The 24,686-nt window shown below is 38.6% G+C and overlaps 1 protein-coding gene across 2 annotated transcripts in view; it reads left to right on the top strand.

The window, feature by feature from the left end:
- Positions 1-24,686, top strand: part of SV2C (synaptic vesicle glycoprotein 2C) — a 131,401-nt gene that overhangs the window by 10,579 nt on the left and 96,136 nt on the right. The window contains exon 2 of one of the 2 annotated variants that reach the window (XM_071581200.1): positions 17,113-17,816. The exons of the other annotated variant lie outside the window; for it this stretch is intronic. Within the exon in view, the coding sequence (XP_071437301.1) occupies positions 17,237-17,816 (580 nt within the window). The 5' untranslated portion in view covers positions 17,113-17,236. The remainder of the gene's footprint in view (positions 1-17,112; positions 17,817-24,686) is intronic. 2 annotated transcript variants of the gene reach the window in all.

The following is a 24,686-nucleotide window of genomic DNA, read 5'->3' as shown; positions in this document are numbered from 1 at the left end:
AAGGAGATTGTAAGAATTCAAAACAAGAAATGTCATTTCCAAAGAAACATCTAGAGAAAATTCATCCCCATATATGTGCACATCTACATTCATACACAGACACAGACACACAGACACATAGACACACAGACACACACACTGACACACAGACACACACACATATATTTATGTCACACACACACACATACATATGTGTGTGTGTGTGTGTGTGTGTGTGTGTGTGTAATATATATAGTCTTATTTATTCCTATAGGGTTGTTTATATGAATTATATACTCAAGGGCATAGGTTCTTGTAGAATAAGACATCTTGGCTAATAAAGTGAAACTCTAGTAACAAATAAGTGTTGACAGAGAAGGTCCCTGTTGGGAGATTCATAGGAAATATAGCTGAATTATCAATTAAAACTTTTTCATTGAATGTTGTTGATATTTGTGGTTATTGGGTGAAAAAAGTATTTTTCCTAGTTGGAAAAAATTGGTGTCTATTATACCTCTTATGTGTGAAATGAATGGAAGCTATTAGGTATGTCTGTATTTCAATATGTAAGAAGAGGAATGAGTCACAGGTTCCAGTACACTGCTCTCCTCCCCTCATGTGACTGGGAAAATCAATTTCTGTGAGCAGAAGTATCCTTTCATTGGCTGAGCTTTATGCTAGCAGTTTTCTTTAAATTATTGCTTTTGTTAGAATATTAGATAAATTTGAATTGAACTTTATTTAATATTCTAAAGTAGTGGAAGTAGTAATTCCATGATGTCTTCTGTCTTTAATATTTTAGTAATGTTAGTTTTGATTTAATTTAATTTTAAGGTATTTTTAATCAATAAGTTTTTGAGAAAGTGTATGGCATAACTGGAATAGGATTAATATAAAAGGAACTGTTGCTGTAGTTCATAAGGACTCTGTAAACATGCAGAGGTTTTTAAAAAGATCTTAGTAAGTGCTAAAAATGCCACTAAGTAAAAATCTGTTACCTGCTGGTCTAACAGTGCTAGAACAGCATGGAACACAAGGGTTATGGACTGAGTGTGTGAATTGTACCACTGAAAGCTATGGAGAGATCAGGAGAGCAAGAACACATGCACAAGCCCATGTACAGAAAAGATATATGGATTCACCTTCCTGTGAAATTTTAGGTGAAATTAAAAACTGTATTTCCTTAATCAGAAGGTCCTTGCTTTAGGGATGCAAGCACTGAACATTGTATCAACTACACAATCTGCAAAACTGTTTTCAGTGAAAGCCAATGCACATACATTCACAGAACTAAGCACTTAATCAATGTGATGTGTATCCTGAGGCTACCACAATATGATACTTTAAACAAGCTTGTTGTAAACTGTAGTTAAGAAGTAATTGGCTGATGAAGCAAGAATTTATTTTCTAAAATTGCTTTGATTATTAAATTTAAAAATTTATGACATCTGATGTTTTCTTCTATTTTCTTTGTTTGTCTGTTTGGTTTTTTTTCCCAAGAAAAAGAAAATTATTTTTAGAGCATGGCTGCTGTGGTATACTGGTCCTTAATTTGAACTTAATTTGCTGTTTATTTTGCCTGTTTTGGACCTATACCTCTACACACACAAGAGTAGGTTGTTCCTTCGTACACTCTCTTTGGATTTCCCAGCCATAGGGTAGTCCAGAGACCTGCTTGAAGTGTAACACCAATTTCCTCCATTATAAAGCTGACACTGGTGGCATACAGGTAATTTTCTATCTTTGAACAAAAAGTATAATCTGATTTGAGTCATCCAAGGCCCCCACTGTGGGCGAGTAAATGGGGAGGTTTTACTGTTCCTTTTGAATAAGAAAAGTGATAATATAAGAACCAACTCTGAAGAGAAGAAAAATGAAAATTTTTATAAATGCCTTTTAGTAATCTGGTACATTTAAATAGTGTGTGCCCAAGCATGAAGGTAAATGAGAACCCACTGGAGGAGCCATCCAAATGCAAATAGTTGTTCTTCAATATGCTCTGTGAATGTGTGTATTTGAAGTGCTGCTAAGGATATGATCCACTTCATCTGTGGCATTCAAGTGGCGTTATTGATGTGGCATTGCTTCCCTGATTCACTAATGGCAGCAATATCTTCAGGTAAACAAAAAGCACATGTGAACATCATGCTTTTATGGAGGCTTTTGTTCTTGAATACCTGTTGAAGAGCCTCTCTCATGTTTGGTTGAGGGTGGTATTAGTGAAGAGCCAGAGTGCAAAAGAAGGATAATGATTAATCAAGTTGAACACATAAATTCAAGAGAAATTACTTCAGGACACAGCCAGGCCAGGATGGTACCTTACTGACCCTTGCAGTGTCAGAGAGCAAAAACACTTGCTATAAGTCTAGCAAAGATAAAACAAAGATAAAAGTTCGAAAAAACTAAAGCAATTCTTACATCTTGGGGAATGTATGATTTTTAAGGACTGAACCAGTGCCAGGTTAGGCTTCAGGAAATTGCCTGATACATTTTATTTTGTAATATGTTCTCTTAACATATTTTTTGCCTTCCCGACTGTTAGATTTAAATATCACCAATAATCCATGTTTTAAAACTTGGAAATAACATGAAAAATTAAGTAAGGATTTAGTATACAATCTCTCTTGATAGAGATTTGATAAATCTCTTTGATTTATCAAATTATACTGAACCTTGTTAGGGTGTAGAAGAAAACTGTTAATATGACTGTGTAGCTCCTACATGTAGTCCATATTGCTATATTAAATAAGTACCTCTTTTAGCCAATTAGAAGGAGGGATCTTTTCATTATTAAGCAGGTATTACTGATTTTAACTTCCCCACCACCACCATGTTTTATTCCTTTTAATGAAAATCCTTCTAATGTGAATCAAGAAAGCAGAAGAATTCATACATTCAATCTTAGCAGCTGATGGAAGTAGTTGTTATGCTCCCTTCAGAACTGTGAGGTTAATAGTTTTTCTAAGTGTGCTCCATACCAAAGACTCAATCAGCTTAAGATTTTTGACACCACCTCCTCCAGAAAATGTCAAAGGGCTCCTACTCTCATTACATATGACAGAATACGTCCTGCTATGATAATATTTCTGATATGCTATTTGAATAGCAACACAGGAAATCAAACCCATGGTCCCCAAGTGTGGCAGTGTCAGAGATCCTGCTCATTTAGCCCTTGTCCTTTTAAGGATTTCTTTCAATGAAACCCCTATCATTGAATATTCATTCATGATAGAAAAAATATTGAACTGCTACAAATACATAATCCCATTCAATGTTAAAAGTTATGCAGAATTTTGAATTGTTTCTTATTTGCTTTTAGCATGCACTCCTAGCAAACTGCTGAAGATAATCATTCCATAAAAGGTGGTACCTGTTCATTCCAAATCCCACTGGCTTCAGTGCAAGCATTTTAATTCATTCTAATCCAGTCCTAAACATTCATCCTTAGTGTTTCTTGCAAAAAGCCTTTCAGACTTGAAGGGTGTGTTGCTGCTCCATGTGGCAGAACACAAAAACAAGATCACAGATATGTAACAGAGGCTTAATGCTAAGAAGGGCAGTTTGGCAGCTGAAATGCCATGTGTGTTCCCCTTGTGTTGCCAGAAAGGAGAACTAAACCAAAGTTGGTTTGTAGATTAGATTTACTACATATTCCAAAAGTGAGGTTTCTACTCACCATTCTGGTAACAGCTGCAGTAAATGATTGTTAATGAATAATAGTGCCACCTTTTCCAATGTGTGTCTTTGGCCATTGCTCTTTGAGATCATAGTTTTGGTCCAGGCTTCGTATTTTTGATTATACCATTCTGTGTGCATAAAGCCATTTTCAAACTTTTGGTGTCTAGAGATGCTTTCAGATTTTCCAGTGGAGGGAAGGATCTATGTGTTGAGAATTTCAGCCTCCTAGCACTAGTCTTATGGTCTGCTTTCAGTGAGGTTTCATGGTCCTAAGGTTAGTGTGCAATTCAGGCACATACACTCAGTCTCTGTGAGGATGCTGAATGGTCAGAGAGACCCCATTTGCCCTGATGAGTCGCAACAGGAGTACTCCCACAAGCACCTTCTGCCTGATGGCTCAGGACTTTATCTCAGGCTTTAGCCTTTGTGAGAGCTTCCAGGGAGTAGCAACCATAAGACTGCTCCAGGTGGGAAGGGAAGGCAGGATCTGAGGACCACAGTGCAGGCAGGGCAGTGCCTTCACTAATGAAGCATGGCATGGTACTCAGGCAGAGTGTACAGAGATGGTGAAAGCAACAGTTCTTCATCAACAGTCTGATGCTCATCAGACAAGGTGGGGCAGGGGTTACTCCAGGATCAATCAGGAAAATCCAGTCTGAGATTCAGAACCAACATGGGATAGGAGGCAAAAACCCTACAGAGAAGGTCAGGCAGACCTGGGGCAGCCAAGTCTGAGTTTAAAAGGGAGGTTGAGCTCATGGCATTGGATCTGAGTGCCTGGAAGTGGTCCCAGGTGAGGAACTTGGAGTCCTGACAGTCAATCAAAACACTACAAGGGAGGAAAGACAATCAATTTCAAAGTAGGGAGCCCCAGGAAGATGGTAAACTCCACTGGTGGATGTCAAACACTTTAAGAACCAGACTAAGAATTAGGCTCAGGATAAACTGGAATACTAAGGGTCTCAATGACCCAGAGAATTGTCCATGTCCACAAAGCATACAGAGAAAAAAGGCTGCCAGCTCCTTTAAAATAAAATAGAGATTGTTTTACATGGCAAGATTTATTTATTTGATGTTTCAGGCCACTACAACTTTTTTTCTGTGCAGATTCAAACACAAGGAGCAGAAGATTTTTTTGAGATAGGCAAGTAGGTTGTTTTCAAAACAAGCTGCAGGAAGCTGACTGGAATTGAAAAAAAATGTTCACCAGCTCTTCTATCTTCATTTTGCTGTTTTTTCTGTGCTTTCAGTGGCAGAGCACTGTGCTTATTCAGTTTTGCCATCCGCCTTTACATATTCTACCCAAGGGAAGAAAGCCACAGTGAGGAAGTGTTCAGATTGCATAATGTACTCTGAGATACAGATAAACCCCATTTTGTCAGAAGTCTAAGTTACAGAATCTGAAAAGCTAGAGACTGCTGCATTTTTAGCACGCACTCTTCATCTGTCTATCATTTTAGTATCTTTTTTGCTTCCTTCTCACCTATGTTATCAAATCTACAAAATAAAGCCTTAATGTAGTTTATTGAATGAAGCAGCAACTGAAAATACAGGCTGCTAAAATATTAGATTTGGGATTTAATGGATGCTGTACACCCACAGGCACTTGGGTTCATTTACTTGAGGAGCAAAGTTTTCTTACACTTGCTGAAAACCTGCATATGCACTGTGCAACTTGCAATAACAGTATGATTCAGGTTAAAAAACTGAAGATGTGCTGTCAGCATATGATGCAGTTTGAATAATACTAAAGCATGAGTTTATGGTAATCTTTATAAAGTCTTCTTTTTCCAGTGTGGAATAAAATTATATAATCAATTTGTACAATTATGTCAGTGCAGCCTTTAAAAAATTGCAGTCAGATTTTTAGCAGTAGTGCTTGTATTTGGGGAGGTTAGAGCACTCATTATTTCCTTTTTTACCTAGTTGAGGCCTGATAGACAATGAGTCAGCCTTAATTGTGAAAAAAGTAATTTCCACCTGAAACTTTACATTTTCCCGTGGGGATATGTAAGATTTCATAAGTGTGCAGAATCACCTTTTTTTAGTGCAGCAGAACTGGCACTTTACAGGTTCCATAATCTTTAATAGATCAGGCATATTTGAAGAAGAGCAATAGATTCCTGTGATCACAGGCCTCCAATATAAATACTGCACATGGCACAGTGCAGGAAATAGTCCTAGGAAAATCCCTAAAGAAACAGGATGAAATAGAAAAGATTGGTGTACAACATTTGGAACATACACAGTACAGGTTTTTTCAGCCAAATAATTTAGAATGCACTCTCTTCTTCAAGAATAATAGAGAAAAACTAATGTGGATTTGTAAACAAATCACTTTGCAAGAAGAAATCTAGCAGTCTTGGTTGTAGTTCTACAGAAGTGAAATAATAGTAGGATTGCCTGCTACTTATAAAGTAGGATTGCCATAATGTAGGGTTGCCCACTACTTTTAAAGTACTGTAATCTGTACGTTAACCTCCTCCTTCCTTTATATGAGATGGCAAAATGTTTGAAGAGAGATCATAAGCTTTTAATTATTTCAGAATGAAAAATAAAGTAAAACTATGTAAAGCTTTTAAATTCAATCCCTACTTACACCTGTAGGAATTTTTTAATCGTTGTTTATAAATCTATTTTGAAAACCCTGACAATATGTTTTGCCTAGGTACCTGTTATCTGTATGTTACCAGGCTGTTTTACTTACAGCGGTCCATGAATGTTCTTTATGTCATTCTTGATTATAGCTGAGCTTCCATATTGTTGAATTTCCATGTCACAGACTCCTAAAGTCATTGTTATTTCTTATGTGCAAGTGTACTTATCAACTTTGTTACGGCCTTATTCTGTATAATTATCTCTACCTGACACAGCTTTTACTTCTGTAGTTATGCAGCTTTCTATTTTTAGTTTGGATTTTTCTGAGTTGTTTTCTCTCAGAGGAAGTAAGTTTATGGAAAAGCACAGTTCAAAGAGCAATGTGCTGAAATTACCAAATACAAATTTAAAGACATATTTTGATGTCTGCTCATGTCAAGTTGGGCAAGTGAACTAGCTTTTCTGTGTTTCAAAGCAGGAAAAAGAAAATTATTAAATGCTCTGCCTGTGCAGTTTGTGTACAATGCTTATCGAAAATTCTTGCAGTTTTTAACATTTATAGTCTAAAGCATTTATGGCATATTTCCTATATATGCTAGTTCATTAGCAGCAAGAAATATAAAGACCATATGCCATCTAATTTTTCTTTTCAAAACTGAGCAAAAATAACAGGGATGGCATTATTTTACATTTCAAAATCACTAGAGAGCCAACCTTTTGAACCAGAGCAAGAGCACAAAGAAGTTGGCATTTTTATGGGGATGTGACAGGGATGTGACAAATACCTAACATATATTTCAGATCTATTCTACTCTTACATCTTTGGCCAAAGGTTCTCCAAAATCAAACTTGTACGAAAGCAGAGGACTATTTTCTTTTCTCATATGGGCAGTGGTTGTTTAATCAGTTTTATCTAACTATTTAGGCTTTGTGATGTTTGAGTAGGTATGTACCACCTGTCTTCTACAGTCCGCTGAGATGTCCCTTGTGTTCTCTCTAGTTTTCCATACTGGCTTCTAAACCTTTTAGCTATTCTGTGAAAGGCATGTTTGTACACCAACGTATTCAATACTTGATGCTTAATTTTAGTTTCTCAGAAAAGAACTCTTCATTTAATGTGGGAAGACTGATTTTTTTAAATTATTATTATTATGTGTTAGAACAGTAGAGTAATTTGGGTGAAGAAGGACCTCTGGAGCTCATCTAGTCTCAAACTTGGATTTAAGTAATTCAAAGTCTTGCCCAGTTGTATTTTGAATACCTGCAATCTGGGAACCTCAGAGCTCATCTTTGTAGCCATGTAGGTCTGGAGATTTACTGCAAAGAATTTCTTCCTTAGAACTGGCTGGTATGTCCCTTGCTGAAGCTTGCAGCTGTTTCCTCTTTTCTTTTTTTTTTTTTTTTTTTTTTTACTTCTGTAAAGAACCTATTCCCATTGTCTTCATAATCCCTCATATCCCTCATTAGGCAATGGGAGATGGTGAATGCATTCCTCCCTAAGACTTCTCTGAAGACCGAGCACAAATTGTTCCCTCCTTGTGCATCATGCATTCCAGAGCTCTAACCACCCTGATGGTCCTCTCAATCTCCAGATTGCCATTGTTTTATTTAGACTGCGGTGGTGGTGAGGTGCATGATGTGTGGTAGTTGATGTGGCTACAAAGTTAGAGGGGAAGAATTCCCTTTGGCCAATGGGCAACATTCCTGCTAAAGCACAGACTTAAGGCAGTGACTTAAATCTAAACTATGTAAATATTAATTTAATTCAAATAATTTATTCCTCATCTTAAATTTGTATTTTGGTGCAACTAGATCTATGAGATGTGGAATTAATATACCTCTTTATTAATATAGTTTCCAGACAACTCTTTGTTTGTTCATTTCCTTCATTGCTTGTGGCCAGAAGGCCAATGATACCTGGGGTGGCTTAGGAACAGCTCTACCAGCAGGTCGAGTGAGGTGATCCTGACCCTCCTCTAGTCAGCCTAAGTGGGGCTGGAGTGCTGTGTCTAGTTCTGGGCTTCTCTGGACAAGAGAGATATGATGCTCCTGGAGCAAGTTCAGCAAAGGGCTACAGTCACTTATGTGATGATCCAAGTGGGGACCTTATCAATATATACCAGTACCTGAAAGGCCAGTGCCAAGAGGGTGGAGCCAGGCTCCTCTTGGTGGTGCTGAGCAATAAGACAAGAGGCAAGGGGCAAAAACTGATGCACAGAAAGTTGCCCCTGAATGAGGAAGAACTTTACTGTGCAGGTGACTAGGCACTGGAACAGATTGCCCAGAGAGGTTGCAGAGTCTCCCTACCAGGGGCTATTCAAGAAGTGTCTGGATGAAATCCTGTGCAATGTGCTCTAGGATGACCCTGCTTGAGCAGGGAGGTTAGACCAAATGCCCTGCAGTGGTCCCTTCTAACTTTACCCATTATTGGTTCTGTGATTTCATTATATACATGTATGCATATGTATACCTAAAATATTAATTATGCATATATATTAATAGAGTTGTACATAGCTTTACCTATATAGTTTTTTTTAAAGCTAGAATCACTGGTGTACTTCATGTTTTCCAATCAGGCTCATTTAATTTTAGTATTCACCTGGAATTATTCCACTTTTCCCCTTACTTTTTAGGTCAAATTGATGAATGCCCAGTTTTTTCTCAGATTCCTGTAGCTGAAGCAGTTCCTCACCAGAAAGGCTTACTATGTCATTCTTGCTTTTAGTACTTACCTATTTTTGCAACATATTTTGATAAGGATTTTGGCCAAAGTTCAATGAGGAAATGGACTTTCAGTCACAGAAAGCACTGTGTATAGTTTGTTACTCTGCTCACTCAAGAGAGGCAATCTTTCACTGAAGGAGAAGTAAGTTCACATGACTGTTTGGGATTCTCAGGTCTAGCATCAGTCTGGTGTCAAGCTTGTGAAACAAAATAAAAAGGTGAAGTAGCAAGTTAAGCAGCTGCTGCCCTGAAATTGTAGCAAACCAAAACATTTGGGAAACAAGAATTACAGAATTCTAAAAAGGATTTTTTTCCCCTAACCGTTCATATCCTGTTACAAACAGTAAGAAGTAACAGATGTTAAAGATAAAGAAAAAATAATATGTTTTGAGTGAAGAGCAAAGTGCCTGGAAGGAAGCATGGATTAAAAACCCAGCATGCTGAAGTACCTTTTAATATTGTGCCAAGAAGCCACTATGCTCTTACCAAGGTTTATTGACTGTAACAGCTGATTCCCCATGAGGGGGCCAGCATCAGGTAAAGATAGAATTGGCAGAGCTGAGTAGAGTCTTGGAATTCTCACAGGGATGAAGTACCCCATCAGAACATTGGCTGAATGGGAAGCTGATTCTTTTTAGAAAGTTTTTCCCACTGAGATCTGAGACTGTGACACTATATTTCCTCCTAAAATGTATACAACACTTGCTTCTTTTATTCCAGGAAGAAAGTTTCTTAATTCCAGCCTGTAATACAGCTTACCCTACCAGATACCCTTCAACTTTCTTGAGTTTTCCCAAGTTCCAGCATTATTCTGTGGCATCACTCAGTCTAGTATTTGTACAGTTGTTTCATGGTATCTGCACAGGTATTATGATTACAGATTTGTGCAGAGCAATTTCAGAAATTCAGTGGTGGAGGCTTTTTTGATTGCCAGCACTGAGCAGTGAGAACTTGCTTGTCCAAATGCTCTGTGCTGCTCCTCATTATTGAAATGACGGTTGATAATTTTACTGTGATTCTGAAAACTGAAAAGCAAAAAACATACTAGAAAGACATATCCTAATGAAGAAAGTGAATTTTCCAGAGAAGGAGGTATGAAGAGGATAGCTCTTGGCTCCAGAGTGAAATCTAATTTTCTTTTACTGAGGCAGCCTTATGTTTAAATATGTTTGGTTAAAAAGAAAGTTTTAAAAATAATGAAATTTCAATTTTCCTAAGATTAGTTTTGTCAATACAGGTAATGTGGGTACAGTATGAAATCTCTTTAACTTTTACTGAAGAGACTTAGTTTATGACATCCAGTCTGGGTGAAATTTCTCCTTGCTTGATTCTTGTCAATACTTATTGAACAAGTTGATGGATTACAGTAACCATCAGTCGACATAGATCCTGGAAATACTGATTTAAGTGGTCCACAGGAAACATGATAAAATATTCAAAGTGCAAGTCAAAACCACAGTGTTGGAGGAACAATCCAATGATCCTCCCTTTGTGAGAAAAATCTCGGCTCAAAGAATTTTTAGAGAGACGAGAGTAAGGAGCAAAGCAAAATAGGGTTTAATGGCCAAACTGCGCGCACAGAGTGCCTCGCCACAGCGAAGTCTCCGGGAAGCACATGGGGGAGGGGGAGGTCACTCCCATTTATTTCCTTCACGTCACGCTCTCTTCCCTCCCCTCCAGGAGTCCATCCCTCTGTAGTCCATGTATGGTCCCATGCACGCTGATTCGAGGTTACTCCATCACTTCACTTCTTCACTGCCTTCTTTGGGCAATTCCTTGCTGCGTCATCAATGCTGATTTGCCCATCCAGTCGCCCTATCAGGCCCTACCACCGTCCGCAGGCCCTGACAACAGCCCCCCTTTCTGAGGCTGCTGCCTCACAGACTGCCTGCCAAATTCGCCTGTCTAACCTGCATGTGGAGAAATCCCCCCCTTAAAGGGCCATTCCGCTTTTCCAAAAAGCAATTAACACAGAACCTTTTAATTCAACTGTTTAAATCAACCAAAACCCCTTCCTTCCACACCTCCCACAACAAGCCCTCTCTTTTTATTTCTCACACCTTGTCTTTAATGAGGCTGAATTTTTTAGTATTTGCCAGGTAAAAGAAACATGTAGAAACTTCAAGTAGCCAGATAATGATCAGCCTGATTGCAAAACTGACACAAGCAATCAAAATTCTACTATTTCAATACAATAAGACAAAATAAGTAACAAGCATAGGATTAAAAAAAAACAACAAATAACAACAAAAACAAAAACAAAAAACCCAAACAACTGACTAATAAAATTATTTTCTTTGTATGTGCTATTATTCTCTGTTATTAGTCCATTCTGTGAAAGATGGCAAGAAATTTCAAAGGATACCTTGCGTTTTGTTCAGTCACTAATTCCTAGAAAAGAAGATTTTGATTAAAAATGATTGAAGGAAAGGATCATTCTACTGTAGAGTCATAACAGTTTGGCTGCTATAATTTAATGAAGAATTTACAGATAGAGCTATGTCATGCAGGAAAAAAATTAGGGAAAGAAAAGTGGAATTTGAAGTAAATTTGGCTATTTCAGTTAGGGATAACAAAAAGTCCTTTTATAAATACATAAATAACAAAAGGAGGGGCAAGGAAAACCTCCATTCTCTGTTGGACTTGGAGGGAAATATAGTTAAGGAAGATGAGGAGAAGGCTGAGGTACTTAACACCTACTTTGCCTCAGTTTTCACCAGTAAGACAGGTGGCCCTCAAGACAACTGGCCTCTGGAGCTGGTGGACAGGGAGAGGGAGCTGAATACCCCTCCTGTATTCCAGGAGGAAATAGTGACTGACTTACTGAGCCAGCTGGATCCTAACAAGTCTATGGGACCAGATGGGATCCATCCCAGGGTGATGAAGGAGCTGGCAGAAGAGCTTGCCAAACTGCTCTCCATCATCTTCCAACAGTCCTGGCTCACTGGGGAGGTCCCAGATGATTGGAGGTTGGCGAATGTCACCCCAATCCACAGAAAGTGCTGCAAGCAGGACCCTGGCAACTACAGGCCTGTCAGCCTGACCTCCGTGCCTGGCAGGGTTATGGAACAGTTCATCCTGAGTGCAATCCCACAGCATCTTCAGGGTGGACAAGGGATTAGACCCAGCCAGCATTGGTTTAGGAGGGGCAGGTCCTGTCTCACCAACCTGATCTCTTTCTACGATCAGGTGACCCACCTGGTGGATGAGGGGAAGGCTGTGGATGTGGTCTATCTGGACTTCAGCAAGGCCTTTGATACTGTCTCCCATAATATACTCCTGGAAAAGCTGGTAGCCCATGGCCTGGACAAGTGTACCCTCTCCTGGATTAAGAGCTGGCTGGAGGGTCGGGCCCAGAGAGTGCTGGTGAACGGAGCTGCATCCAGCTGGCGGCCGGTCACTAGTGGTGTTCTCCAGGGGTCTGTGTTGGGTCCCGTCCTGTTTAACATCTTTATTGATGATTTAGATGAGGAGATTGAATCCATCATCAGCAAATTTGCTGATGACACCAAGCTGGGAGGGAGTGTTGAACTGCTGGAAGGCAGGAGGGCTCTGCAGAGGGATGTGGATAGACTTGAGAGATGGGCTGATTCCAATGGGATGAAGTTCAATAAGGCCAAGTGCCGGGTCCTGCACTTTGGCCACAACAACCCCCTGCAGCGCTACAGGCTGGGCACAGAGTGGCTGGAGAGCAGCCAGGCAGAAAGGGACCTTGGAGTACTAATTGACAGGAAGCTCAACATGAGTCAACAGTGTGCCCAGGTGGCCAAGAAGGCCAATGGGATCCTGTCCTGTATCAAAAATAGCGTGGCCAGCAGGACCAGGGCAGTGATCCTTCCCCTGTACTCTGCATTGGTGAGGCCACACCTTGAGTACTGTGTTCAGGTCTGAACCCTCAGTTCAGAAAGGATATTGAGGTGCTGGAGCGGGTCCAGAGAAGAGCAACAAGGCTGGTGAAGGGACTGGAGCACAAGTCCTATGCGGAGAGGCTGAGGGAGCTGGCGTTGTTTAGCCTGGAGAAGAGGAGGTTCAGAGGTGACCTCATCACTGTCTAGAACTACCTGAAGGGAAGTTCTAGCCAGGTGGGGACTGGTCTCTTCTCCCAGGCACTCAGCAATAGGACAAGGGGGCACGGGCTCAAGCTCTGCCAGGGGAAATTTAAGTTGGATATCAGAAAAGAATTCTTTCCAGAGAGAGTAATCAGGCATTGGAGTGGCCTTCCCAGAGAGGTGGTGGATTCACCATCCCTAGAGATTTTTAAACACAGATTGGACGTGGCGCTGGGTGCCATGATCTAGTAAATGGACTGGAGTTGGACCAAGGGTTGGACTTGATGATCTTGGAGGTCTTTTCCAACCCAATCGATTCTATGATTCTATGATTCTATATGGCTATTTCAGTTTTGTAACTGTCTAGCCTTACTGTTAGGGCTGCATGGAGCTGAGTCTTACTCTAAGGAATTAGATGCTATTACAACTAGAGAGTAGATAACATCTTCCCTCGCTGTCAGTAATAAAGCTACTTTGTATGTCAAAAGAAAACAGGAAAAAAACCTTAATAATAGAGGGTGGACCACAGACTAATCTTCAGTCCAAACTGTGACCTTAGGTAGAGCTGTGGATTAGAGGGGTTTAGAAGACTGAATGTTTCTAATGTCAATGAGCTGAATTAGACATCTCTACATCACTGTTAAAAGGATGGTGGTGCTCATAAAACTTATCAGCATTGTGGCACCCCAAGAGTATGTGATATGCTGTAGCTACATTTGAGTGTGACTTCTAGATTTATTCTGAAAACTTTATTATATGAAGATATGCATATAGTTAATATCTCTTGTAATGTTTAGTGAGTCCTCTTATAGCAAAGATATAAATCTTTGTGGGAATGAGTTTTCCAACATGTCATAGTTTTATGTCTTCATAGGATCTCTCTTATTTAGTTTTTAATGTCCAAACTTTATTTCAAATGTAGCAAAATATATACAAAGTGCTATGTTTATTGAAATTTGTAAATGCAATAAAATGGGAAGAATAAATATTAGACCAAAAAGAACAATTTGATTGTGTGTGTGTGCACGTGTGTGTGTGCGTCTGTGAGTGCCTGGAAAAAAATGTTTTTGTAGATATTTCTTGAAGTGTTGTTTCCTGGTATTTTTTTAAATTGAAAGAATTGAATAGGAATGTGGCACTTAGTTTGATGAAAGCCAACAAACATGTTGGTTAAAGTGGTACAAACAACCATGTATATCTTCACTATCATCTGTGGTTTTGCTGCTTTATGCTGCTCAGGAAGTCATTAGTCCTCACTCTTTCAGACTTTCCAGTTACTTACTCATAGCCAATCAGTCAGAATTAAAAGGGTGGGCAGCTATCATGCATGGGCTGTAAATTATTTCTCTGTAATTACCACCTTAAGGCAGGGATTTCAGTTCATTGAGAAAGAAAGCTGTATAAAATAACAGTGTTCAATTGAGGTATTCTGCTTGGAAACTTAGACAAGATAAAGAAAAATTTCTGATTTCTGGCCAGACAGAAATTTTTCCTGGTCTATGTGCAGGTTTTTACTGGCAGAATTATGCTATTAATGAGATAGAATAGGCGTTATTCCTTCTTGACGTACCTGGTCTATCATAAGCTACAGTGTAAGTTCAGTTTCTTTTTGCCAGTTCATGTTTTTAGAGCCTGCTGAACTCATGAGGTAGGTGTTCTACAGAAGAGCAAAGCATGGTTTTACCAGCACTGGCACTTAGACTTTCTTGTTTATTTGGTATTCCTAAACTCCTGCTGTCATCCATGTATATATACACACATATCTCTATATATCTATATCTACATCTATATATCTACACACACACCCTGCAGTAATAGGGAATTTTACAACTACGAATCCTTAAAGGAAGACAGTACTCATTGGAAAAACAAAACAAACTAACAAAACCGCCCCAAACATTAGTCTAAGAATTAGAGGAATTCAGAGTTCAGGTTAACTAGATTGTATGAATACTACAAAATAGACTGTAATTATCAAAATCTAGGAACACACTGTAATCATTAACCCTCATAAGAGTGCCTGTTATAAGTTCATTAAGTTCTTGAAAGCATTTCTAGAAGGCTTCACCAGACTCAGTGATTGTTTTGATGCATTGTATGTTCGTTAGCAGGTAGTAGATACTGCAGTCACACACAAGTAAGGATCAGATACACACCTTGAAAACTGAAAGCTGTAATTAGAGAAACTGCTTTAGCATAAAAGTTTCACCAGGATGACCTACTTAGAAGGATCATCAGGTACCTAAAGTCAGCTACAGTTTGCAGTCATAAATATTACATCATGTCTTTTTTTAAGACTGCATTTCTCATCCAGTAAATGCTTCAGTTCTCATTAATAGTTGAATAATGCCATCACATCTGATTTCTTCAAGATACATTCAAAGTGCATGAAAATAATTTTAAAAAAGAGACTAAAAATAAAGGCATTTTTCCACTACAGGTAAATTTCTATTACTAAAAAGCTAGGAAAATATCTTTTACCTTCTTATGTCATACCTGTGTGATTTTTAAGATTTTTTTTCTTTTATCAGAAGTACATCATGCCCTTAGTTTTTCTAATGCAGTCTAGAATTCTTCCTGTTCCACAAAACAATACCAGTCTTAAAACTGATGTCTAGAATATACTTCTGGAATATACTGCAGACAGTATCTACAACAGAATGAATAAAGGACAACTTTTAAAGCAATGGTCTGGTCTTCTCCCATGTAACTTGGAATGTAGTTCACACTACTTTAGAAAGGGGAGTAGGATTTGCTGCAGAAATTTCCAGCCATTTTTACTCCTCTATCATATCTCACTGCCTCCTTAGTTGTATTACTGCAGTTTTTCTGAGGTAATGCTGCAAAATAGATCATTGAAATTATCATGGTTAAAAATAACCTTTTCCCCAAGCTGGAAACAGGCAGTGTTTTCTTAGAAGCACTGCTACAGATATTTTAGCCTGTTCTCTTCCAGAGGAGAGGCTTCTGCAATCTGTTGCAGTGCCCAGATTCAGACACGCACCATCCCCCCCCCTCTTAACTTTAGACACATGAGTAATGGTGCAGATTTGTAATTGATTTTAGCTGTTCTAACTATTGACTCTTGGCAAAGAAGTATCCTGCATTTTTTCCTTCCCTTTGCTCGCATGTTGCTCCCATTTCTTTCTCCTGCCCCAGGTGCAGATGTGTGATGAGCAAATTGCCTTGTAGATATGCCTGAAAACTGCGCAGAAAAGGGAATGGCTAGTCTTCAGTCTAATAAGCAAACTGCTTTTGACTCATTATGTCTGCATTTGTGATCTTGGGGTTGCACCAGATGGAAAGGTACAGCAGAGAAGCAGGGAGGAGAACTGGGGCAAAATATCTTTGTGCTTGCATAAAGCCAATTCAGCAGGAACTCATGCTAGATTTACATAGTCTGTGGTGAATTAACTGATGATATAGAGTTGTTCCAGTCTGCTTCTACTGGCACAGTGGACAGGGAAGAAAGGAAAGTGTCTGTCCATGATTCAGGTATTGGGAATTTCCAAAGCATTGAAGTGCCACCACTTCCATCCATATTGCTCTCTGAGCTGAATTTTTTAGCATGGGACTCCATATTGTTAAGACTCAGTGTGAATGCAATGGCCACATTCAGTCAGCTTTGAGACACTGGTACCGATGTGAAGAATATTAACTTCCTTCAGGATTTGTGTTAAGCAGCAGGCTGGACAGAGAACAGATATTTCATGGTCACTCATCAAGAGAAATGTTAGTAGTCCTTTTTTACAAAACAGAGAGTTCAAATGGGGAAGGACACTGCAGACAGAGTCAATGTGATTTATAGTTCATGGAATTGCTTTCTATCTTTCAGAATAAAACCTTGTATCCAAGACTAGAGAGTAATAAATTGAATTATGAAAACTAGTAGAGATACTAAATTTATGTTCAGCATGTTTTCTATGTAATCAGGGATATTTGTATCTCTGAAGAAGATAAAGGTTTATATATTCAAAAGCCTTGTACTTTGGTGTCCAGTGTTTAAATGAAGATTGGTATGGTAGTGTGTCAGTGTGAAGAGGCATCTAAAAAGGAGTAAACTTTTTCCTCTTTTATTTTGCAGGTTGAATATTAAAGCTTCACATGTATTTAAACTTTTTCTACTGATGTCCAACACTCAATAGATATTTCAAACAGTATTCAGCAGGTGCCACTGCAGCATAACAACAGCCCTTCTTTGACACAAGATGGAGGACACATATAAAGATAGGACTTCACTAGTTAAAGGGGCCAAAGATATTGCCAAAGAAGTGAAGAGGCAAGCAGTGAAAAAAGTGAATAAAGCTGTCGACAAAGCCCAGGATGGTTACACACAGAGGTCCTACAATCGATTCCAGGATGAGGAAGATGAAGATGATTACTATGTCCAAGCAGGAAATTATGGTGCAGAAGCTAATGATGATGAAGGATCAAGTGAAGCAACTGAAGGACATGATGAAGATGATGAAATTTATGAAGGGGAGTATCAGGGAATCCCCAGCATGGGGCAGGGTAAGGATGACATGGTAGCCTTAGGTCAGACTATGCGTGATGAATATAAAGATCATCATGAACTGGAAAGAGAGAGGAAAGCTGATGAAGAAGAGCTAGCACAGCAGTATGAATTAATAATACAAGAGTGTGGCCATGGTCGTTTCCAGTGGGCCCTCTTCTTTGTGTTGGGAATGGCCCTAATGGCTGATGGGGTTGAAGTTTTTGTAGTTGGATTTGTGTTGCCCAGTGCTGAAACTGATATGTGCATACCCAATTCTGGATCAGGATGGCTTGGTAAGTAAAGTCTTTCCTTTGTCTTTGTGCTATTACAAGAGTTGGCTCCAGAAAGCCTAAATACATATTTTTCAACACCAATAGTTACATAAAAATATGTGTGTATTGAACGTAAAGAAGAAATCAGTGACGTGCATGTGCATTAACAATAATTAACAATAAATATTGTTTCAATTAAGATTATAGTTTTATGTTTTAGATAGTTGTTTTCTTATTCAGTCAGTAAATAAATCACTAAGGAGGAAGACTGCACAACAAAACTGAAGAGGAGAAGGACGCATGTTTTTCTCATATACAAGAGTAGACATACAAATGCATTAAACCAAACTACAAAACTATCCCACAGGAGGAGATTTGGAGTTCTGTTGGGTTTATATGGGATAATAAAAAGGATAGGATAAAACCGTCTAGAAACATCATCATACTGTATGGAAGCCTTCCCACTGGTCAGGTAGAATACAATCTGGAAAACACAGGAATTCCAGAGAAAATGCTGTATAGTATATAGCCTTTTCCTCTTTTTGTCTTTAGGCCTTTTATACCAATGGCTGTTCTCTAGCCATCCAAAAAGAATAATGTTTCCTTTGAGTCAGGGGGCAAATGACTGAAGATGAGCTTGGGGTATGCTTTTTGTGTCCATCCTGTTGATAGAGATGGGCTGTGTCTCATCCTCTTCCCTGTTCCCTCCCATGGTGCTGCAAACAGGCAAGCTGAGCCAGCCTTGCATGATTTGGTGAGAGCAGCAGTGTTGCAAGCAGGTCCGTGCTTACCCTTCTGGGGCATATCTGGGCACAACAGGTAAAAGAAAGCTCTCGTGGGACAGGACTGCGAAGAAAACATGTAGAAATGATTGCACAAGGAGAAGGGAAGGGACTTGCTTTTTTAATGTGGTTTTGTTGTCCAGTCCTTGAAAGTTGAGGACATCTTTAACTTCTACTCATCAATATTTATGATTTTTTGCAATTCTTATATTTCTGGAACAAAAAGGATTGATCTCAATCCCATTTTAAAATTATTTATAAACCTGTTTGTTTTATCAAATGCCCCCTCTCACCAAATGGAACAGTCAGAGTTGTCTTTATTCTCCAGGATGGTAATAATATAAGGGTAGCCAACAAGTCTCTTGCCAATTAATTTGTACTACAATATATTTTTTTAAAATAGTGCTTTATTTAAACAACTGCAATAAGCATTATGGAGTATTATTCCCAGAGTATCAGGGGCCATGAGGATTCAAATCTACCCGTTGTCGTCTGGCCCTTGTCAGGAAGAGAGAATTGCCCTTTCACTAGACCTTTCATGATGCTGTCTTGTGATATATTGGAATGACTCTGTCAATGTTTAACTAAAATTCAGTACAGAAGCTGTTAAATATTTCATAATTATAAATATATATGCATATGTATGTGTATAAATGATGATTGTTACAGCTTTGGAAATCTTAGGTGTGCAAGCAATGTATTTTTATGCCTAAAGATATAGAAATTGTAATGTATCTTCCTTTTGTAATAATATAATACTAACATCTGTGTTGTGGTATTAACAAACAAATAATTCTGTGCTCAACGTACAAAAGCAGGAAAGAACAGAGATAAGCAATTTCTCTCCCAGTGTGTGTTGAAAACATTGCAACACATGGTTATTTTATCAATTATTTCACCAAAAAGATTGTGTTACTTGCCCATTGTTATTAGAAATATATCATAAGCTGCAATTCATGAGTACACTGATGTACATATTGCTTATAAACAGAGTAGATATAATACTTGTCAACAGCATAACCTTAATTCCAGTAATACAAAATATTCATTGTAGCAGTGAATGCTCAGTGAAAGCAGTTTTATAGTCATAACTAGACCCTCAAAGCCATGCATTTAAATTATTTTGCTGTTGTGATTTCGCTTCATAATTACATTCCAGCCAGGGTCTTCCATACAAGCATTATTTTTTTTCTGATGATCATAATTCCACAATCCAGAGGGCTTTAATGTTGTTAGAATACTAAAGGCATAGGACCAGCACTAGAAGTCATAAGGTAGAATTCATACACATACACATTATTTATTTTTCAGGCAATTTTCCAGATTGTTAAGATACTTTCTAAGAAAATAATTATTTGTCTTTGAAAAAGCACTGACTGATTTGGTTGTAAAAAGTTATTTCTCATAGATCATTCCATTATAGTTTACTAGGGAACATGAGCTAATTAAAACATGTGACAGTATTCATCAAACCTCCCTACTGCATGTTTTATGTTTTTTAAAAATTTACTTACGGTTGGACAGTTTCCCAAATTCCTTACCTATTGACCCTTGTATGAGTTTGAGGTCTTTCTTGATTGATCAGCAGGAGCACTTCAGGGCCTATAAAGTCACATGATGACTGTGGTGATCAGAGTAATGAACCGGCTTCTGATTGGCTTTGGATTCAAATAATAAAATAGTACTTTTTTTCCTCTCCAACAAAATAGGGAAACCGACCTGCATAAATTCTCCAAGTTCATAGTGACATATCACTAAGCATGAGGGAAAGGTGTCCTTTCCCTACTGTATAACCTTGCTGTACTTGCCAACTCCTACATGCAAGTGAATTGACATTGTCCTCTAGGGTTCTGGCACTAAGCAGACAGGACTGTACCTTCTTGAGGCAGAGTGTAGGCTTAGGCCTAAAGATCATGTTTTAACTCCTTTACCACCTGCATCTTATCTCTTTGGGTTTATGTGCAGCTCAGAAGTGGACTGATTTTAAGTTCGTTCTCTCGTCTTTGACTAGAGTATACTTTTCATATGTGTTTTTGCAGTTAGATTGTTCTTAAGTCTTACTGAGGGCTTTGTGGGGTTTTTGTGTGTGAAATTTAAACTATGGTCTTATCTGAAATACCGAAATACTGTTTTCTAAGCTAAGCAAAGCTAGTTCTTCCCAGTATATCTACTCCTGAGTAGATGCCATGCCACTTACAACCATCCTCTCACTGGTTCTCCCATGGGACCTGTAAGTGCCCATCCTCATACCTTTGACAGCTATGCTGCTGTCACCAATTCTATCAGTATCTGCCAGCTGACTCCTACTTGATTGACACTATTTGGCAAAAGACAGATACCTCCATCCCTTTTTCGTACTTTATCATAGAATTGTGTCACAGTTTGAGCTGGAAGTTTTAAAGGTCATCTAGTCCAAGTTCCCTGCAACAAGCAGGGACATCTTCAACCGCATCAGGTTCCTCAGAGGCCTGTCCACCTAAGTACTAGAGTGGTCTATCTTTAAATGTTGGGAGGGGGTGGGTGTTGTGTTTGTTTGTTTGTTTGTTTGTTTTTTGTTTTTTTTGCTTCACACCAATAAAACCTGGCAACTGATTAGCTACTTGTATACACTGATTGCCATGCTTTCCACAGACCAATGTTCCTCGATTTCTGATAGTCTCCCTGGTCTGTTTTTGAATCTCTATATGATTCTCTGTACAAAGTTAGACTAAATGGTCTCTTGAGGGTGAAGAGTCTTTTATTTTGCTCTGCCTTACTTACCATTGGGTTAAGCAATATGTTAGCCAAGACTTTGACACAGTTTCATAGACAGTAACAAACAGTTTTGTACAGTAACAAACCCAAAAATAATTTTTATATGTTAAGGATATTCTCAGTCAATGAGTCAGTCATACAGAAAGTTTCTTCCATCTAAAATACTCAAGTATTTTGGTAAATCGCCGGACTGATAATGCAGGTATTGTAAATATAAATAGCAACCAACTTACTCTGGAAATCAAATTATTTTCTGAAATCCCACATTTAGTATCAAATAATGCCTTGATGTAAGTTTTTTCTGGTATTACCTGAATCTCATAATCAAATTTTGTGTAATATTTGTAGAAAGAATGGTATCAGAGGCATAACGAGATCTTCTGGGTTGAAGTGGTTTTCATTCTGGAACAACAGCCTACAAATTCTACATTGATTGCCAACTTGCGTATTAGTTGTTTTAATTAGCTCAGTTGGTTAAAACTTGGTTGTAATAACACCAAGGTCATGGGTTCAACCCCCTGTATGGACCACTGACTGAAGAGTTGGGCTCGATGATCCTTGTGGGTCCCTTCCAACTCTGAATAGCCTGTGATTCTGGAATTATGTCTCATCATCACCATGGCTAGGTTTCGAGAACAAAGATTTGGGAATGGCTCTACCCATGCTAGCTGCAAGTGTGGTGGTGGCTAACTTCTGCCTGAAAGCCAATGTGGTTTCAGAGCCAATATGAATACCACAGACTTCGCATTTGTTCACAGGCAACTGCAAGAGAAATGTAGGGAACAGGACAAAGGACTCTATATAACTTTTGCTGACCTCACCAAAGCTTCTGACACTGTGAGAAGAAGAGACGTGTGGCAGATCTTGGAACAATTAGGATGTCGCCCCAGGTTCTCCAAAATTATCATCCTGCTACATGAGGATCAGCATGGACAAGTGAGATATGGCTTCCCATGTCTACTCTGTCTTAAAACCTACCAAAGATGACCCAGCATCCACAGAGTCCTTTCTCTTACGTGGGATGAAGTCTTACCCAGAGGTTGAGTAGCTGATACAATACGCTTATAAGCTCTGCTGAGAATACCAGATGGCTAGTGAATTTTCTCCTAGCTTAGTTTTAAAAAGTCCTGGCTTCCCAGGTCCTTGCTACTTAATCTGATTCTGGGTTAGCACTGATCATTTTTGACAACTTTATATTCAACAAATACCTTCCTTGAAATTTACCATTGACAAATACAAGTCCTTCACCTGAAACCCAAATCACTGGTACAGGCTAAGCACTTAACTGATGGCCAGCAAACAGCTCTGCAGCAGAGGATCTTGGATTTTTAGTAGGAAGGAAGTTGAATAGGATAGCAGTGCCTTACGACTGCATTGGCAAGGGTGACCAGTAAGAAGAGAGGAGTGTTTATTTTTAACCATGATCATTTTAATGATCTATTTTGCAGCATTACCTCAGAAAAACTACAGTAATACAACCTAAATGTATTTTTTAGCAATCAATTACAATTCTTTCTGTTTGTAAGTTCATTAAAGCTGTTTTTTTTAATTACCCTTGTTTACACCAACTTATGTTACACTTGTGCCTTAAGTGAAATTCTATCTTCAGGGCCAAGTCCAGAATTCAAAGATTGAAAATCAGGGGAATATAATACTCAGAAACTGATTTTTTTGCTTTGCATTTCTTCTTAAAATTCAGATATTTCAGACTTTATTTCAAAACAAAATCATCATTGGGCATGATGGTTTCTTCTTATCTGCTCAATTCCAATAATGCTTAACTTTTGACATCACAGTTTCTGTATTTACTATCATGCATAAGACATGAACAGTTAGCTATGTATTTGACTCTTTTTCACTGCTTAAAATTTAGAATTTTAATAGATTGTCACAAACTGTCTTTACACAGGAATGAGTAAAATGCCTTCTGCCACTGTAAGTGGTTTTCTCTGTGTAGCACTGTTGTTTTTTATTCCTAAATATTACCATATGTTATTAGAGACAGGTGAGATTTATTGCATGTTCCTGCAAAGAAAGTGTCTTCTGGTTATATTCCAATTACTAGCAGGGTACCACTTTTGTGATAACATAATAGACCACAAGTGATATAGAATAAAGGAAAACCAGCTCTGTTGCTCTGTCTTTTACTATTAGGTGCAGCTAGTAGATGTGCTCTTACACAGTGGAAACTTCCAGAGGCAGATCCATTTTTTATTATGGAAACCCTGTCGAAGTTGGTTTTTAAAATTATTTTAGACTTCAGGAGTAGGGGAAGACATTAAGATCTAGTTTTTAAAGTGGACATTTGATCAAGGTATAAAATTTCTTCTTCAAGACAGCAAAAGAGATAGCATGTCTGGGAATTACTTTGTTCACAAGCAAAATATCTAGAGAAAGAACTGCTCCTGAAGCCATATCAGACCTTTGTGTATGAGGAATCTCATTGAAATAACCGTGAGAGTTCATTGCACTTATAGATAATAGTAGTAATAAATCTTTAGCAGCAATAGAAATATTTGGAAATAGAGCTGCAGTCATTGAAACAGGTGCTAAATATTCTGGAGCAGGGTGAAAATTGGTCTGTAGGATTAATGTCTTACTTTTTCAGAAGGAGATGCCAGAAATACAAATACCATCATGCATGCCGTTCACCTTTGGTGCAGTTCAGTTCCCTTGCAATCACATTATTAAAGTCCTTGTACTGCAGTGCTTTTCCTGCCTTCCAAATACAGTTATTTGACGGACAAAAATTAAGAGACAGATCTTTATCCTTTCTAAGCTGTTATGATGTGTGGACCAGTGAAAATGGTGGTTACAGTTGTTTTTATTTTCTATGGGGAGAAAAGAAACAGAGGAGAGAGTATGCAATGTAATTTTGTCTGTTATGAATGGGTCTAAACCTGTATCACATGGGACATTAAGGGATTGTGACAAGACAGGAACTGGGAGCACAGATTTGAATCATTAATGAAATGCAGTGTTCCAAGTCCTTTGCACTGCTACAGGCTCCCATTATAAACCATTTTTTGAGGTGCGTCATAACTGCCCTCCCTTTCTGAGTATGATGCTGTTCCCAATCCACAGCAAGTGTTCACAGGACCAACAGACCCATTTCAAAAGTTTTTCTTCTTTCAGATTGCATCTACATGCAGCTTTACTGGGTTGGAAGGGACCTACAAAGGGTCCAACTCTTGGTGATGGACAGCACAACCCCAAAAATCTCAGCATATGCTTGAGAGCATTGTCCAAACACTTCTTAAATCCAGACAGGCTTGGTGCTATGGCAGCTTCCCTGGGGAGTCTGTTCCAGTGCCCAACCACCCTTGGGTGGGGGGAGAAACATTTTTAAACACCC

Source organism: Pithys albifrons, chromosome Z (genome assembly GCF_047495875.1).
Source record: "Pithys albifrons albifrons isolate INPA30051 chromosome Z, PitAlb_v1, whole genome shotgun sequence".
In the NCBI taxonomy this organism is placed as follows: domain Eukaryota; kingdom Metazoa; phylum Chordata; class Aves; order Passeriformes; family Thamnophilidae; genus Pithys; species Pithys albifrons.
This window is presented reverse-complemented; position numbering and strand designations above follow the sequence as displayed.